This window comes from Choloepus didactylus, chromosome 1 (genome assembly GCF_015220235.1).
Source record: "Choloepus didactylus isolate mChoDid1 chromosome 1, mChoDid1.pri, whole genome shotgun sequence".
NCBI classification, from domain to species: Eukaryota; Metazoa; Chordata; class Mammalia; order Pilosa; family Megalonychidae; genus Choloepus; species Choloepus didactylus.
In genome coordinates, this window is record NC_051307.1 from 17274574 (window position 1) to 17292127 (window position 17554).

A 17554-nucleotide genomic window follows, 5' to 3' on the forward strand; every position below is an offset into this window, starting at 1 on the left:
ATGAAGCTTGTTTTCAATTTATCAACAAATAGTTGAGGGCAAGCCACTTAACCTCCCTTCCCAGCTATTTCTTCATCTGTAATATGTCAATAATGCTGCCTCTTCTTGCTTTTGTAAGACTCAAATGTAACATGTGAGTATGGCTTACAAAATATGAAAGACTAAATAAATGACTAAATGTTATTAATGCAGAAATTTTCCCAGAAATTAGAAACATAAAGTTATGGATTCTAAGTATAGGAAGAAATCTTAGACTTATTCCATTTATCAACTGGTCGATGGATAGATTGATTCACTATCAAATCTCTCATGCTTTTGTTTTAGACACTGTCTTAGATGCTGGGAATAATGGATTAATGGATGAAACTCTCAAGCAACTCTTAATCCTGTGGGACAGATAGATAATTAAAATAAGGTATTCTAATACTCTTATCATTACCAGGGTAATGCACATATAGGGTAGTGCTGAAGACAGCCATCTATTATACATCAAGAGGGCCCAGGAAATCTTTTGGTAGAACGTGCGGCCATTACTGTATTTTGATGTTGGGGTAGGAGGTTCTCACCAGAAGTTACTTGGGGTTTACAGGTCTGTGCCAGTTTGAATGTATTATGGACCCCCAAATGCCATTATCTTTGATGTAATCTTGTGTGTACAGATGTATCAGTGTTGATTAGATTGTAATTCTTTGAGTGTTTCCATGGAGATGTGCCCCACCCAACTGTGGGTGATGACTCTGATTGGATAATTTCCATGGAGGTGTTGGCCCGCCCATTCAGGGTGGGTCTAAATTAAATCACTGGAGCCATATAAATGAGCTGGCAAACAGAAGGAACTCAGTGCACCTGAGAGTGACATCTTAAAGAGGAGCTACAGCCAAGAGGGACACTTTGAAGAATGCACAAGAACTGAGAGAGGAGCTTCAGCTTGCAGAGACATTTTGGAGAAGGCCTTTGAAAGCAGACTTTTGCTCCAGAGAAGTTAAGAGAGGACAAATGCTCTAAGAGCAACTAAGAGTGACATTTTTGAGAAACTGCAGCCTAGAGAGGAACGTCCTGGGAGAAAGCCATTTTGAAACCAGAACTTTGGAGCAGATGTCAGCCTCGTGCCTTCCCAGCTAACAAAGGTTTTCCAGACACAATTTGCCATCCTCCAGTGAAGGTACCCAATTGTGGATGCATTACCTTGGACACTTATGGCCTTAAGACTGTAACTGTGTAGCCAAAATAAACCCCCTTTTATAAAAGCCAATCCATTTCTAGTGTTTTGCATTCTGGCAGCATTAGCAAACTAGAACAAGGTCTGTGCTCTTTCAGGCAGATGGAGGTACATATAAAAATGTTGAGTTACCTTAGCATTACCTCCTAAGTTAAATTAAGTAAGACTAGAAATAATTGATAAGATTTATTGAGTACTCTTTGTGTCAGGCACAGTGATAATGTCACTTATTTGATCTTCACAGCAAGACAGGATAAATAATTATCCACAGGTGAAAAAACTGGTAAAGAGATTGGTTATGGAACTTGATAACCCAGCTAATATGGAGCTAGAGTTTGAATCCAGCTATATGAATCCAGAGCTCACCTTATTCATAACTATGCTATAATATGAAATGGAAGGAGAAGATGGATGCATTAAAATTTAAATTAGGCTGGTTTTATTTTATTTTTTATATTGGGAAGTGCAGCTTGAACATAGTTTCAAAAACTTTAAAATTGTAGATATGGGCACATAATTGGCCAATAAGGGTCATTATGACTATATTATGACATTAGACTTTGTTATTGGAGATTATTTTCTACTTCACAGGATTGGATGATTGGGAATGAGATGCCAATTTTACCTAAGGTCCATGATTTGCTTGAGACAATGCCTGGTAGCAGCATTAAAAGTATGGCTTTCTCCTGAATAATGAGCTCATTTAATGCATTCTGAGCGAAGAATAAGGACCAGTTAGGAAACAATGTGCATTTTCATTCCAGCTTGACTGCAAGGATCTGAGGATTATGGTTGATGTTTAGGCATCAGAAACATCCTCCTAAAACCCGTCTTCCAACACCATAAATTACTATTTGGATTTCCTAGGTATAGTCCTAGAATTCCTTCATATAGTCCTGGTTTTGGCTGTAGCTATGGCTGTGGGTACAGCTCCAGGTATGGATATAATTCCAATTTTAGCTGTGGCTATGGATCCAAATGGATGTGGATATAGGTAGCTCTGGTTTGGCTACTGACCATTTTGCTACAGAAGTTGTTATTCTTCTTGCTGCTAAAATGTCACTACCAGAGCACGTTTTGCCCCTGACATAATTGAATAATTCCTATCGACTCTACACACAAATTGATTTTTAAGTACACGCTTTTCATGGATGGGGTTCATTGTCCTATGGTTCCATGTAGTCACATTTCAATCTTAAATACTGAGCACAAAGGGGAAAAAGAAACAAGGAAGAGATGCTAAAAAGGAATAAACTTTACAGTATTTATAATGATAGGAAGCAGGGGGCAGAAAACATTTTCTTTGTCATTGTATTCTTGAAAACTATTAAATAACTATTTTATTTTCTTCATTCACTTTAAGAGGCCATGCTTAGAATGAATGAATGGAAAACACAAGGAGTCAGACTTCTCAACTTAAGGAATTCCTCTAATAATTAGTTCTGTCTGAAAGGTGATTGGCAATCTTCGGGGCTGTCCTGTCTCTGAAGGTGTTAAAGCAAGGACCAGGTCATCAGATCATGGATGTTTTATAATTGAAATTTCAGCATTCAGGAGAGGCGCTGAACTAACTGTCCTCTGAAGTCTTTTTTCACTCCAATAATCTGGGATTCTATGAGCAAAGTATGTCTTTGAAATAAAGAGTTGAGAAGAATGATGATGCTAGATACAGAAACAGAAAAATTACAACGATTTTGCCCATGTTTCTGTAATGGGAGGAGGTTCCAAATAGGGTAAGTTAGCTTTAGAAACTCAATCTCATTGTGGAAAGATATCCACTAGCATTGAATAAATTTGAGATTTAAAGTAGGGGGCAGATAGAAGGGTGAGAGTGTGCATGCAGGCCCATGTGCGATGATGTGTGCTGATGCTTTCAGGAGAGACAAAAGCTCACTGTTTATGAATCAATCTCTATTGCAGTTTGATAAACATTCATTTATTAAACATTTATAAAATATGATATGTAAGATTTTAGTAGATGCTGTGGATTTAGTGGTAAAGATAAACTTCTACATGCCAAGCAGTTCACACTATGGTGTATGGGAGAGATAACAAGATGATATGTATACATATACATATGATATGTATACATGTAAGCATATATATATGTATATCTTAAATAGCACTTACTATGTGCTAGGCACTGTTTGAAGCATGTTCCAGACATTAACTCACTTAACTTTAGGAGACAGAGACTATTATCCTTACTTTGTAGATGAGAAACTGAGGCAAAGTAAAGTTAAGTGAATTTCCCAAGACCTTAGAGCTAGTGGGCAGCAAAGCCAGGATTTGAATCCAGGGTCCATGTGTTTAAGTGCCACACCCAGATGTCTGTCTTGTGAGAGCTGATAGTGCACATCTCTTTCCAATTCCACATTCAGTGACATGTTGGTAGTTTGAAATTAGTTAAGATGGAGTATTTAAATTTCTCCGGACAGTCAGCTTGCCAGCACCCCCTGGCAACTTGTGATACCAATGGGATAAGTGCTCTAAGAGTTATACACAGTGCATTGTAGAAAAAATTAAGAGATATCAAAAAATCAGACATGATGGGGAAAGGTGCGTTCCAAGACACACATGTTGATTCTCCAAGATGAATGGGAGTTAGACTACATTTCAGGTAAATGGGGAAATTACCTCATAGAAATAAGGGGTGTTCCTTAGGGAGAAGGGATCAATCAGGTGTTATCTTATTGACAGAGGTCTGACCTCTATTGGAAGAGCCAGATCAGGAGAGGCAGTCCCAGGCTTCTCCTATAACTATCCCCAGAGTCTGGGTAACTTGGAAGGTCTGGGGAAGATCCTGACTAGAAGAAATCATATCAGCTCATCTGCAGGAGTCAGGGGGCCCACATGTCAGCTGGGAGCAGAGACCAGAGAAAGACCACATTAGGCAAGAGTGTTGTGTCAAAACTCACGAAAATGACTCTGAGAACCCACCACAGACAACGACATTTCATTCAGAGATGCTAATCCTTGGTGGCCATATATTGGTGAATGCTGAGAAACTCAGGGGCATATGGAGATTTCTCTAAACATTGAAACTATTTCTCCATGGAATGGATTGTCCCAAAGACTAGTTATTTCCTTGTAATGAGAAGTCCTCTGTCAGAGGTGACAAGTCCTCTGTCAGAATGTCCAAAGTTCATTCTCCTTATAAATTAGGAGAATGAACTTTGGATCTGAAGCTTGGTGTGTAGCCACTTATAAGCTGTGAGATTTTGGGAAAAATCCATTTTCCTTCAGTTTCTTTTTTATTCCTCCATAACACTGGAATTAAAATAACTGTGCTGCCTCTCCTACAACATTTTTATTGGGATCAAATAATTTTTTGAAGCCGCTGTTTAATGTAAATGCTTTTGTTTGAACATTTTTTTCTTCATGCTAGAGAATGACTTCACTTAGAATTGATGGCATTCATTGGAGAGTTGCCAGCATAGTACTTCTTGGTATGCTTATTCATGGAAAAACTGTTAAATATTATATGTTAGTAGTGAAGATTTCCTATGCAATGGAATATTGTTCTTCACTGAAATGTTTTTTTTCAAAATGATAATTACTCAATGCTATCAAGATAGTCACACTCACAAAAATAAATATTTTTTTCCATTTAAAATGTGTCTGATTTTGGTCCTGGAACTGGATACGTGAGTCTCATCTTTCACATCATGTACACATAATAATGTTCTTGTTCTAAGGTCAGATGTATTTAGTATGCAATGCCTATACATGCCAAAGTTAGCAAACTCCAAACTGTGCCAGGGTGCCAAGCCTACTGACATACTGTTTAGCATTCATTTTGGGAATAAATTAATGCACAAAATGTTCCAGGCAACGTATAGTAAAACTGATAAGGACTGGCTTATTATCTGAGTGTTTGGTTTCATTTGTCTTATTCTTTACCAAAATGTTAATCAAGACATATTTATAATAAAATAACCAAATTTGAATACTAAGCAATTTAAGAATATATTGTAGCAAGGTCAATAGAGTCTTTACTAGCAAATGTAGATATTTGATCAGTTTATTTTGGGGGAATCAAGGTATTTTGAGGGAAAATTGTGAGGTAATGGAATTAAAATTCAGGAAGGAGGTGGAGGTCTATTTTGTTAAATGCCTCAGAGAGCTTACACAATGCTAAGGACTTCTCGATGACTGGGCAGTGAGGGCATCCTCGGTGACTTCTGGAGAGTAGCTTTAGAGGCTGTTGGTGGGAGGGAATGCAAATTGCAATGAGCTGAGATGTCACTGGGTAAGAAGAAGGCAGTGTGCTGAGCACTACTCTTTGGAGAAGCTGGCTATGAAGGGAAGCAACGAGGTGAGTGAGTATGGATGAGGATGCGGGGTCGAGGACTAATTCCTAAAATATTGATGGGACCCTGATGGTCTGAGAACACATACTCTTCCCATTTACATCCTCTCAATCCTTAGCAGTGTGCCTGCAGGCTACATAGTTTGCAGAGTCCAGTGCAAAAGGAAAATGTGTTCACAAGGCAGGAAAAATTTTTTTCCTTTATTCTAAGGGACTAGTCATCGCAGTGTGAATCTGTTTAAATTCTTTTGAACTTTTTTTTTCTTAACCATAGATGTGGTTTGATGTCAATAAAAGAAAGAAGATCATATTCCAGTTGTTTTCTGAAACTTAACCCTTACATTTCATGGATTCTTTCTACGCTGTGAACTTGACCATGAAAATTAGTGCTTTACATTGGCACAAATATATTTCCCAATATAATGCTTCTTTGAATCTAGGAAGATCTAGCAAGTCTGTACCAAGCTCATGTTAAATCATAATAATCAGTGAATACAGGCTTTGTGATTTCTGTTTGTGTGTGTGTATGTGTGTGTGTGTGGTTCCCAGTGGCTTGCTTGACATTTTTCTCAAATACTTTTCTTCAGTTATTAACTGATTGGTGATTACTCACATGTAAAATATACACACATATACATACATGCTCAGAATTCAGAGCTGTGTTTATGGAAAGTGAAACCAGCAATGTTTTGTAGATGAATTGGAAGAGGAAGAGAAACAGATCTAGGAGAGTCCAGGAAAGGTGTGATGTGGGCCTGAATTGAGTATTGGCACCAGTAGAGGGAAAGAAGTGATGGACTCTGGGTAGAATGGGGAGGTCGAATCTCCAAATCTTGGACCTGATGAAGGAGAAAGAAAAGAGATGTTTAAGGAAGAGATATTCAGGGGAAATGGCATCCTTATAATAATTAGAAAGAAGTAACAGAGGTTATCAAAACGTATTTAAAGGTTTATTATGTGGCAGAAGGATTGGATTTGCTTCTTGGGCTCCAGGCATCACTATTGGAACCAACGGGTAATAGCTACAATGACAATAACTTCTAAATATAAGACATCTTTCTAATTATAAACCTGAGAGCTGATTTGGCTAGGTGATAGAAATCCATGTAACGGAAGCTCCCAATCACAGGCAAGGCGGGCAAGACCACAGGATAAGAGATGACCTAGTGTATATCCTGGCCCTGAAATTCTGTGAAATGTACATCAAGAATGACTCAGAAGTGTTGAGCCTGGTCAGCAGAGGAAATAATGTGGGTACCGACAGAGACAAAAAAGTTAAGATGGGGGTTGGGATGGGGGCGCACTCTCTTTCTCAATCAATCTCTCTCTCTCTCTCTCTCTCAATCTCTCCACCCCCCCCCCCCATTTGGTTATTAAATGGTGAGAGAACCAGGAAAGAATTCCAACAGGAGGGGACACTTGAGTTGAAGCCTGAAGCATGAATACGAGTTGGCCAGTCAGATAGGAGAGGGGTCAATAAGCTGTCTAAGTATGCTTATAAGGCCATTCCTGGGACAACTTAATCACTGGCCAGATCTGGAGAGGAATTCCCAGGGTTTCTCTATTCTAGTAAGAGTCTCCACAAATCAGTGCATACCCGATGGGTGAGTAGGATTGGGCTCTGGCCAGGAGGAGCACAGCTAGACGAGTCCCCAGAGGGTGAGGGCATCTGAGTAGGAAGACTTGGCTCTGACATTCATCATCTGTGTGACTTTGGGCTGGTGATTGTCACTCTGAGTCACAACTTCTTTCTCTGAAAACTAATTGGACAAGTATCTGCTCTATTCATTTTACAAGGTTGTAAGAATGAATGGAGATAATGTGCATGAAGACACTTCACAAACTACAATACAGATAGCTTTGTTAGAGAATTTCTTCATTATTTAATGAGAGTTGAGAGTAGAATATTTTAGACTTGGAAGCAAGAAAAACAACCTTTATGGGGGGAATTTATGTACAACCAAATTGCGGGAATCTCCAAAACCTATTTCACATCGAAATTGAGGATTTACTATTTAATAAATCTTTATTCTAACTAAAATCTCTTATTGCAAAGAAGTACTTAATTAAGCTATCAAAACAGTCATAGTCCTGAAAGTAAAATATTTTTCTACTATGCATTGTTTTTTTGATTCTTACGGAATTGCAAAGATCACATCAACTTTTTCCATGACACATACCTAAACATTTTCCCAAGTTATATGCTTTATAAATATGTCCTATAAAATTCATCCTGCAATTGTGGAACTTGATAATTCACATAAAGCCATGAATAATGACTTAATGTTTTACACTGTATTTTTGATAACAATTTACTATACAAAATGACTCAGTTAAGGTGTGCAAAGGCCACAAAGAGGGTAATTTATTTTTAAAGGATTTTTGCTCCTTAATCATAAAAAAGGTTTTAATTAGAACCTATTTATATATACCAAAGAATAACCTCTTTTAAACTACAAAGTTATTATACAAAATTGTGAAAAAAATCAGCATTCAGTTCTAATTATAGATATTTGGAGAATTGTCATTAGATGAGGATTAAAAACTATGTTGTGAGAACTATGTGATGAAGTGAATAACACTTATTGATATAATTCCTGCTCCAAGTCACTAAAATGGCATGTAACATATGAAAAACAATTATGCAAAAACGCTTCTAAGGATGTGTCTATCCATATTTACAATGAAGAAACTTATGTTCAGAGAATTTAAGCATCTATCCATATATTTTATAATTTATAAATGGCATACCAGTGTATGAACATGTGTTTGACTTAATCCATCCATTTCATATTGGAAAAATATTGATTGGGTGCAAATTATGCCCCAGACACTGTACTTAGAGCTGGGTATCCAGGGTGTGCAGAATAGAGATTGTTTTGCCTTGATGAGCCACTCTCCAGAGATCTGAAGGGAGAGGTGTTAGAAATAATGCAATCTAGAGAGAAGGTTAATTTCAATAATCTTGGGCCATTGTAGCCTGAAGGTGGGTGCAGGCAGTGATAATGAAAGGTAAAGTGTAATTCAGGGAATTTTTGAAGTAGAATGTATAATTTTGAGTTCAAGAATGACAGAAAAGGGAAGAAATGAAAGGGAAAAAAAGAGGAACGGTGAATTATTTTCTTTATCCTGATTATTAAGGAGAAAATACAGCACAGTGATTAGTTTAGGCCAGTGACCAATATCAGAAAAAAATCACTAGGAATATTTCTCAACTGAAGGAAAAATATCTACTAACACAAGTTCTCTGAAAAAGACTAGACAGCTTTGTGGAAATCCCTGTTGAAGCCAATCAATAAAGTACTGGACCACCACTCATTCTTTTCTTGTATATTTGAGGGTCCTCTAGAAAAAATAATCTTCTGAGCTTGTATTTCCTTCCAACTTGGATTTCATGAGTGTTTCGGTAGATGTCGAACTGCTTCTTGAACTTCGAGGAGAGTTGAGCAAGGGTGAAGTGGGGGCGAGAAGCGTGGTGAATATTTGCAATGGTTCAAGAAAGAGACAAGAGCATTCCCTTCCTTTTACCCTTTTAGGAAAGAGGAAGGAGGAAAAGTTGCAAAATTTCCACACAGTCCCCCAAAACCTTGACTTAAGTTTATATTATTAGAGATAGGAGGTTTCCAAAATGGATGTCAGTTATACTTTGGGACACATGATTTGATTGAGACAATTTTTTGGCAGAACAAATTAAAATGATGCTCTCTAAACAAAACTGGAGTCTCCAAACTATGAGCTCATTTTAAGTGAACTATTACTGTCATCAGTGACTGGTACATAATAATTTAAATATTTGCTGGCCAAGTCAGAGAAGGAATGGCACGTGCTGCCAATTTCTGACAGTATATAAAGGTCCCAGGGAGGTGGAAGACATCGACACTTCAGAACCTTCCTCGAGCAACCCTCTCGACATCCCTCATCTTGAGAACATGTGTCATAGCTACTACGGCAACTCCTGCGGCTACGGCTGTGGCCTGGGCTGTGGCTATGGCTGTGGCTATGGCCCTTATTATGGCTGTGGATACGGCTCTCTCTATGGCTGCGGCTACGGCTGCGGCTGTGGTTATGGCCCCTATTATGGCTACGGCTCTGGCTGTGGCTATGGCTCTGGATATGGCTGTGGCTATGGATGCTATGGCTTCCGGCCCTATATTTGCTACAGAAGCTGTTGTCCTTGCTACTAGGACATCGTGGTTTGAGCACCATTTGCTTTGCAATGACACTTCTAGGGATAATTCTGATGCCAGGCCCTGCATCCCAGGATTTCTATATCCAAAATTGCATGCTTGACTGAGACTGTACCTTCTAGTATCTGTTTCAAATGGTGTTTATATCACCAGCAAATGCACTGTATTCTATCATTATTTTCCAATGTTAACCTTTTCTCCTTTTCTCCATACTACAGCTGGTGATATCCCTTATTTTCAATAAAAATTGTTCCTTGTTGCTAACAAATCTTTGTGGATTTTTTTGTGAGTTACTCATGTCTGTGGTATATGTCTGCTCTTGAAAATTGGCAAGCAATATGTTGGCTGAACCTTAGGTTCTTCATTGATGTAATAAAATAATTTCTTCTTATACTTGTGTCATAAATAATATTTTCTTCACCTATTTCTCATATCCTACATGATCAGGCACACATATTCCCAAGCACAAATCACAGAGTATTTCAGAACTGTGCTTTGGAACTGGCATTAGTGTCTAGAATAGAGACAGAGGGGAAAAATGTCACCTATTCAGAAGCTTAATACAAAAGTCACTAGTATGGGAGATTAGGTCTGAGTGTTTTAAGGGGTAATTGAATGAAGAGATAGTCCAGAATTATTGACAAGGAAGAATCAGACTTGTGTGTTAAGTATGAGGAGTAAAAACCTAAGGAGAGCGTAAGATAGAAGAGAAATAAAGTATCATGACATTTACTTAAGAGTCTCCTGCTGAATGCCTCTTTGTTGCTCAGATGTGGCCCTCTCTCTCTCTCTAGCTAACCCAACTCAGCAAGTGAACTCACTGCCCTCCCTGCTACGTGGGACTTGACTCCTAGGGGTGTAAATCTCCCAGGCAATGCATAATATAACTCCCGAGGATGAACCTAGAGCCAACATCGTGAGATTGGGAATATCATCTTGACCAAAAGGGGGATGCGAAATGAAACGAAATAAAGTTTCAGTGGCTGAGAGATTCCAAATGGAGTTGAGAGGTCACTCTGGTGAGCATTCTTATGCACAATATAGACAACCCTTTTTAGGTTCTAATGAATTGGAATAGCTAGAAGTAAATACGTGAAGCTATCAAACTGTAACCCAGTAGCCTCGACTCTTGAAGATGATTGTATGTCACTGTAGCTTAAAAGGGGTGACAATGTGATTGTGAAAGCCTTGTGGATCACACTCCCTTTATCCAGTGTAAGGATGGATGAGTAGAAAAATGAGGACAAAAACTAAATGAAAAATAGGGTGGGGGGATGATTTTGGTGTTCTTTTTTACTTATATTTTTTATTCATATTTTTACTTTTTCTTGGTATAAGAAAAATGTTCAAAAAATATATTGGGGTAATGAATGCAGAACTATATGATGGTGCTGTGAACAGTTGATTGTGCACCATGGATGATAGTATGATATGTGAACATATCTCAATAAAACTGAACTAAAAAATATCCTGGCATCTAGATTTGATTTAATTGTGGGCATCTCTATTTGCATATTTTGAGGATGAGGAATTTGATTTATTCAGTTATTCAACAAATATTTACAAATATTTTCAGTGGGTAGCATTCCAGACAACGAATACAGCAGGACAATTATATGACTATGTCTCTGCTCTCCAGGTATTTACATTGAGTAGGTAGAGATAAAAATGTAAAATCTATTTGTGACAAACTCATTTGAGACAATTGCTATGGAGGGAATAAAACAGTGTAATGAGCAGGAGAATTAACAATTCAGGGAATTCTTAAGTTATATTTGACATATGAATTGAGATCTGATGGTAAAAAGATGCCAGTTACAAAGTGAGACTAAAAAGGACAGTTGCAAGTGCAAAGGGGATGAGCATGTTCATTAGAGCTAGGGATGGTCAGGTGGTTTCAACTTTTTTAGTTGTCTCACAGGGGCTGTCTTTGGATTGGGAGAGATATGACAATAGATGAAAACCTGGTCTAGCTGCTGCTTGGCTTTCAGAACATGGAGCATTTGATCATGCCTTAGACTTTGCATTTAGTGTCCTTTCCTCATCTGAACAACATAACTTTAACATTTAAATGTTAAAATAGAAAACAAGTCTTTTCAGATTCAGTGAAAATCATGTTTCAATCAGCAGTAATAAAGGAGTCTCTGTCTTCTATCCATGTCACGCCCACTGTGTGAAGTGTGTCCCTCTGAGGTCCCCGGAGCTAGGAAAAACCCCCAAATGGGGAATAACAAGGAAGATGGCCCCCCCTTCAGGGTCAGAGCTGGAGGAAGACTACACCCAGGAAATAATTTAGGCAAACTGGAAGACATGTGTTTGATGTAATTTATCCATTTTTATTAGAAAACTATGATTGAGTGCAAATTATTTCCCAATCACTGTATTCAGATCTGGGTATCCAGGGTGTGCAGAATAGAGATGGATTTTGCCTCAATGAGCCAGGATCTGGAGATCTGAGGGAAAGGTGTTAGAAATATTTCCATCTAGATAGAAGGTTAATTTAAAAAATCTAGGGGCATTGTAGCCTGAAAATGGGTGTTAGCAGTGATAATGAAAGGAAAAGTGTCTGTTTGAGGGAATTCAGGAAGTAGAATTTATAGTTTTGAATTTTGGGAATGATAGAAAGGAAAGAAATGAAAGGACAAAATGGATTGTTGATTTATTTTCTTTATCCTTATGGTTATGGGTAAAATACAACAGAGTGATTAGATTAGATCAGTGACCAATATTAGAAAATAAGTAGGAAAAGTCTCAACCAAAGGAAAATATCTAATAATGAAAGTTTAGCTTTATGAAAATCCCTGTTGAAGGCATTCAGTAAACTACTGAACCACCACTCATTCCTTTCTTGTCAAAATTCAATTGTCCCTCCCAAACATTCCCTTCCAACACAGATTTCATGGATGTTTTAGTAGATGTTGAACTGTTTCTTGAACTTTGAGGAGAGTTGAGCAAGGGTGAAGTGGGGGTGAGAAGCAAAGCAAGTAGTTGCAACGGTTCGAGAAAGAGGTGAGAGTATTCCCTTCCTTTTCCAATTATGGGAAAGACAAAAAGGTGCAAAATTTCCATACACTCACCCAAAGCCTTGATATAAGATTATATTATTAGAGACAGGAAGTTTGCAAAATGGATATCAGTTGTAATTTGGGGCATGTGATTTGATTAAGACAATTTTCTGGCAGAGCAAATTAAAATGATCTTTAAACAAAACTTGAGGCTCCAAAATTATGGGCTTATTTTAAGTGAACTATTATTGTCATCAGTGACTGGCACATAATAATTTAAATATTTGCTGGCCAAGTCAGAGAAGGAATGACATGCTCTGCCTATTTCTGAGAGTATATAAAGGTCTCAGGGAGGTAGAAGACATCAGCACTTCAAAACCTTCCTCGTGCAACCCTCTCAACATCCCTCCTCTTGAGAACATGTGTTGTAACTACTACGGCAACTCCTGTGGCTACGGCTGTGGCTACGGCTGTGGCCTGGGCTGTGGCTACGGCTGTGGATACGGCTCTCGCTATGGCTGTGGCTACGGCTGTGGCTCTGGCTGTGGCTATGGCTATGGCTGTGGCTATGGTTCTGGCTGTGGCTATGGCTGTGGGTACGGCTCTGGCTATGGCTACAGATGCTGTGGCTACCGCCCCTATTGCTACAGAAGATGTTATTCTTCTTGGTGCTAGAACATCACTATCTGAGCACCATTTACTCTTGAAATGACAATTCTAAGGATACATCTGATGGCAGGACCTGTACCCCAAATTTCTATATCCAAAAAACTGCATGCTTCACTGGGGCTTTGCCTCTAAGAACGAGTCTTGGAATGGCATGTATGTGGCCAGGGCCTACTCTGTATCCTCTAATTAATTTCCCTTGTTTGCCTTTTCTCCATTAATTTTTGATTCTCTCTTATGACTGTGACATACTACAGTTGGTGATATCCCTTACTCTCAATAAAATTTGCTTTGTTTCTAACAAATCTTTGTGTGCTTTCCTGTGTATTACTCATGTCTGAGATGATATGGCAGCTTTTGAAAATGGGCAAGCAATATGTCATCTGAACCTTAGGTTCATCATTGATATAATACATTTGTTCTTACACATGTATCATGAATAATGTCTTCTCTACACATTTCTCATATCTCACATGGTCAGGCACACAAATACCCAGACAACTAATCACAGAGTATTTCAGAACTCTGCTTTTGGAAATGACACTGGTGTCTAGAATGGAGTTAGAGGGAACAAACAAGAAGGATCATCACCTATTCAGGAGGTTATGACAAAAGACACCAGGATAGGAGCTGAGGCCTCAGTGTTTAAAGAAGTAATTGAATGAAGCAGTAGATCAGGGGTATTAATAAGGTAGAATCAAACTTGTGGTTCAACATGAGGAGTAAAAACCTAAAGAAAGTATAAGTTAGAAGAGAAATATAATTTCATGCTACCTGGATTTGATTTAATTGCAGACATCTTTGTTTGCATATTTTGAGGATGAGGAATTTGATTTATGCACTTTTCAACAAATATATATGAATATTTTTTAGGGGCAGGATTCTAGACACTGAGAACACAGCAGAACAAAAATATGAATAGGTCTCACTCTCTGGGTGTTCATTTGAGTATGTTGACATAACAAAGAGAAATACAATTGCTGACAAATTCATTTGAGACAAATGCTGTGGAGGGAGTAAACCAGTGTAATGAGAAGGAGAGCATGAACTAAAATATTAGAGAGATAGGTCAGGGAGCTATTTTGAAATTTTGACATTTGAACTGATATTTGATGCTAAAAAGATTCCAGTTACAAAGAAAGACTTGAAAGGAAAGTTCCAATTTCAAAGGGATGAGTATATTCACTAAGTTTTAGGTATGGTCAAGTGTTCTCATACTTCTTCATTTGGAAATAAGCAAGGCCCAGTGCCTCACTTGGGTTCTCTTTGGATAGGGGCAGATGTGACAATTGTAAAGCCTGATCAAGCTGCTGCTTGACTTTCTGAACTGAAGGGCCTGAAGCTTTGTTGGGCTTTGCCTTTAGTGTCCTTTCCTCATATGCCCAACCAAAACTTTAACATTTTCATCTTATGAGAGAAAAAGCCTTTTCGGATTCAGTAGCAGTCATGCTTCAACCAGCAGTAATAAAGAGTCACTAACTCATATCCATGTCATGCATCACTGCATAAATTTGACTCTCTGAGGTCCCTGGGGCTAGGAAAACCCACAAAATAGCAGATAACAACAAAGATGGCCCTCTATCAAAGTCAGTTCTGGAGAACGGCAATGCCCAGGAAATAATTTAGGCTAACAGAAGAACATGTGTTTGATTAATCTATTCAATCTTTATTGGAAAAATACGATTGAGTATAAATTATGTCCCAGACACTGGACTCAGATCAGGTTATCCACGGTGTGCAAAATAGATTTTATTTTTGACATAATGAGTCAGTATCCAGAGATCTGAAGGGAAATGTATTAGAAATAATACAATCTAGATAGAAGGTTAATTTCAATAATCTAGGGGCATTGTAGCCTGAAAGTGGGTGTTGGCAGTGGTAATGAAAGGAAAAGTGTCTATTCTACAGAACTCATGAAGTAGAATTTATAGTTTTGAATTTCAAGAATGACAGGAAAGAAATCAAAGGAAAAAAAAGCAATGGTGATTTATTTTCTTTACCCTTATTATTAAGAGTAAAATACAGCAAACTGATTAGATTAGACCAGTGACCAATATCAGGAAATTTCAGTAGGAAAATTCTCAACTGAAGGGAAAATATCTAATAATGAAAGTTAACTAAAGGTGAAATCAGCAGCTTTGTAACTATCCCTATTGAAGGCATTCAAGCTGGACAAACATTTATTCTTTTGTTATAAAAATTCAGGTATCCACTAGAAAGAATGATCTTCCTGAGTTTGTATTTCCTTCCATCTTGGATTTCATGGTTGTTTTAGTACAAAATAATTTTAAAGTTTAGAGCCTAACTGATTCTGAACATGGTGGTTTAAATAAAATATTTTATTTAATTGATGAGGAAAAGAAAATGTCACTCACTCTCTCTCTCTCTTTCTCTCCCTTTTTTTCTAACCGAGTGTATGGTGTTAGAAAAGTTGTATGTTGAGTATATAGAGTGAGAAGAAAGTTTATGTTTGAATATGGACATCTACAAATAGAAGTTTATTTGCAGATGCAAGGCATCTTAGTTTCCCATGGCTACTGTCACAAATACCACAGAATGGGTTAGTGTAAAAACAGAAATGGACTCACCATTTTGGAGAGTATAAGGCCAACAGTAAGTTGTCTGCAGGCTGTGGCTTCTTCCAGTCTTCAGCAGTCTAGTTTTGGCTAAAACTCTGCCTCTATCACATGGCAATCTCTCTCTCTGTCTCCTCCCCTGTCTCTTCCTGATCAATGTCCCCCTTACAAGGACTCCAGTCATAATGGATCAAGGCCCACCCTCATTCAGTTTGGCCTCACCTTAGGAATAACATATTTAAAGTTCTTGCTTACAGATGAGTTCACACTCATAGGACCAGGGCTAGGACACGAATGTGTCTTTTGTGGAGGACTTTTTTCAATACCCTGCAGAGGGTTTCCAGGCATTGGCTCTAGTAATATTTCCAACTGGACACTTCTTGATTGCAGGTACCCCAATGTCTCTAGGATAACAAAGTTGGCCTGGGCTCAGAAACACTGGCATAGACAGACAATAGTGCTAATGTTTCTACTTTTCTTGTACTGTGTATTTAAGATGACCCTTAAAGTGAGGCTGGAAAAAGGTATTGTGGCTCTTAGAGGAGGACTGGATTCCCTACTTTTGGGAGAGTTACATGATTTGTGCAGGTGTTTGATGCTGAGACAAGAACTCCCTGTGTTTTATCTTTACAAACTTCCAAGTTCCCAAGTCAGCACTTTGCCTATGGCTTGTGCTCAATGTCTGTGAAATTCAGCTGAGATATCCAAGGAATGCCCAAGGGTGAACAACAAAATTGGTTAGGTAGGTATTATTATTTTAAAATTAATTATGGAGATTTGAAAAACCCAATTTAGAAAAATCATGGGTTCTGTGGTGGTTGAGTGAAAATTGAATATCTTGATATTTAGGATATTTAGATAATTGGATTTGTGGTCTTGTGTTTGTGCTTAAATATGGTATTAGAAATCCAAGACTAGATTTTAGGGATACAGACTTTTTGAGATACTGGCAAGCTGAGGGTGGGAGAGTCTGACATTGCTTTTACATCCCTCCACATTCGGCCACACAAGTGAGAGATGGTTTCTTCTGGGAAGTGATGGCAGGTCTGAGTTTTGATGTATAAGTAGAAGATAGTTAGCTAAGGATTGAAGGTAGCAAGAAAAAAATATTAATGGCAGAAGGAAGGAAGCTCATGTGCCTCTTTTTTATGTTGAAAATATTAATTATTTGTACATTTCACTCTACTATTCAAAGTTTTCAAAACTCTCTTTTATGAAAAGTTCTCAGTCTTTTACATAAATTTTCATTGTAATTTTGGAAGTATAGTGTTTTTCCTTTCTTCTCACTTATCTACTCTACCACACTTAGAGGACAAAACTTATTCATCGACTACTTTATGTCATGAAAGTGTAACAAGTTGAAGGTGGGCTTCTGATATCAACATCCTCATACTCATCCCCTCTCCTTCACCTTCTGAGCTGCATATGCAAGAAACAGTAGTGATGGGAGAGGAAAATAATTCTTTATTAAATTCTAGGAGTGTATCCATGTATGATAAAGCAAAACGCACATAAAATTTGCATTGGAGAAAAGAGCTTAAGATTCTAGTCAAACCAAGGTTTTCTGCTCCCTCTTCCAAATTAAGTTA

The 17554-nt window shown here is 38.0% G+C and overlaps 1 protein-coding gene across 1 annotated transcript; it reads left to right on the forward strand.

Moving 5' to 3' along the window:
• The first annotated feature begins 9460 nt into the window (after positions 1-9460).
• On the forward strand, positions 9461-13398 carry LOC119521265 (keratin-associated protein 21-1-like). The gene is made up of 2 exons (XM_037819774.1): positions 9461-9590; positions 13166-13398. Exons 1-2 carry the CDS (start codon positions 9461-9463, stop codon positions 13396-13398), a joined length of 363 nt encoding a protein of 120 aa, XP_037675702.1.
• The last annotated feature ends 4156 nt before the right edge of the window (positions 13399-17554 follow it).

Coding starts and splice junctions, on each gene's coding strand:
- LOC119521265 (XM_037819774.1), top strand. CDS start 9,461: ATGTGTCATAGCTACTACGGCAACTCCTGCGGCTACGGCTGTGGCCTG. Junction 9,591..13,165: donor CTGCGGCTACGGCTGCGGCT/GTGGTTATGGCC, acceptor ACTACTACGGCA/ACTCCTGTGGCTACGGCTGT.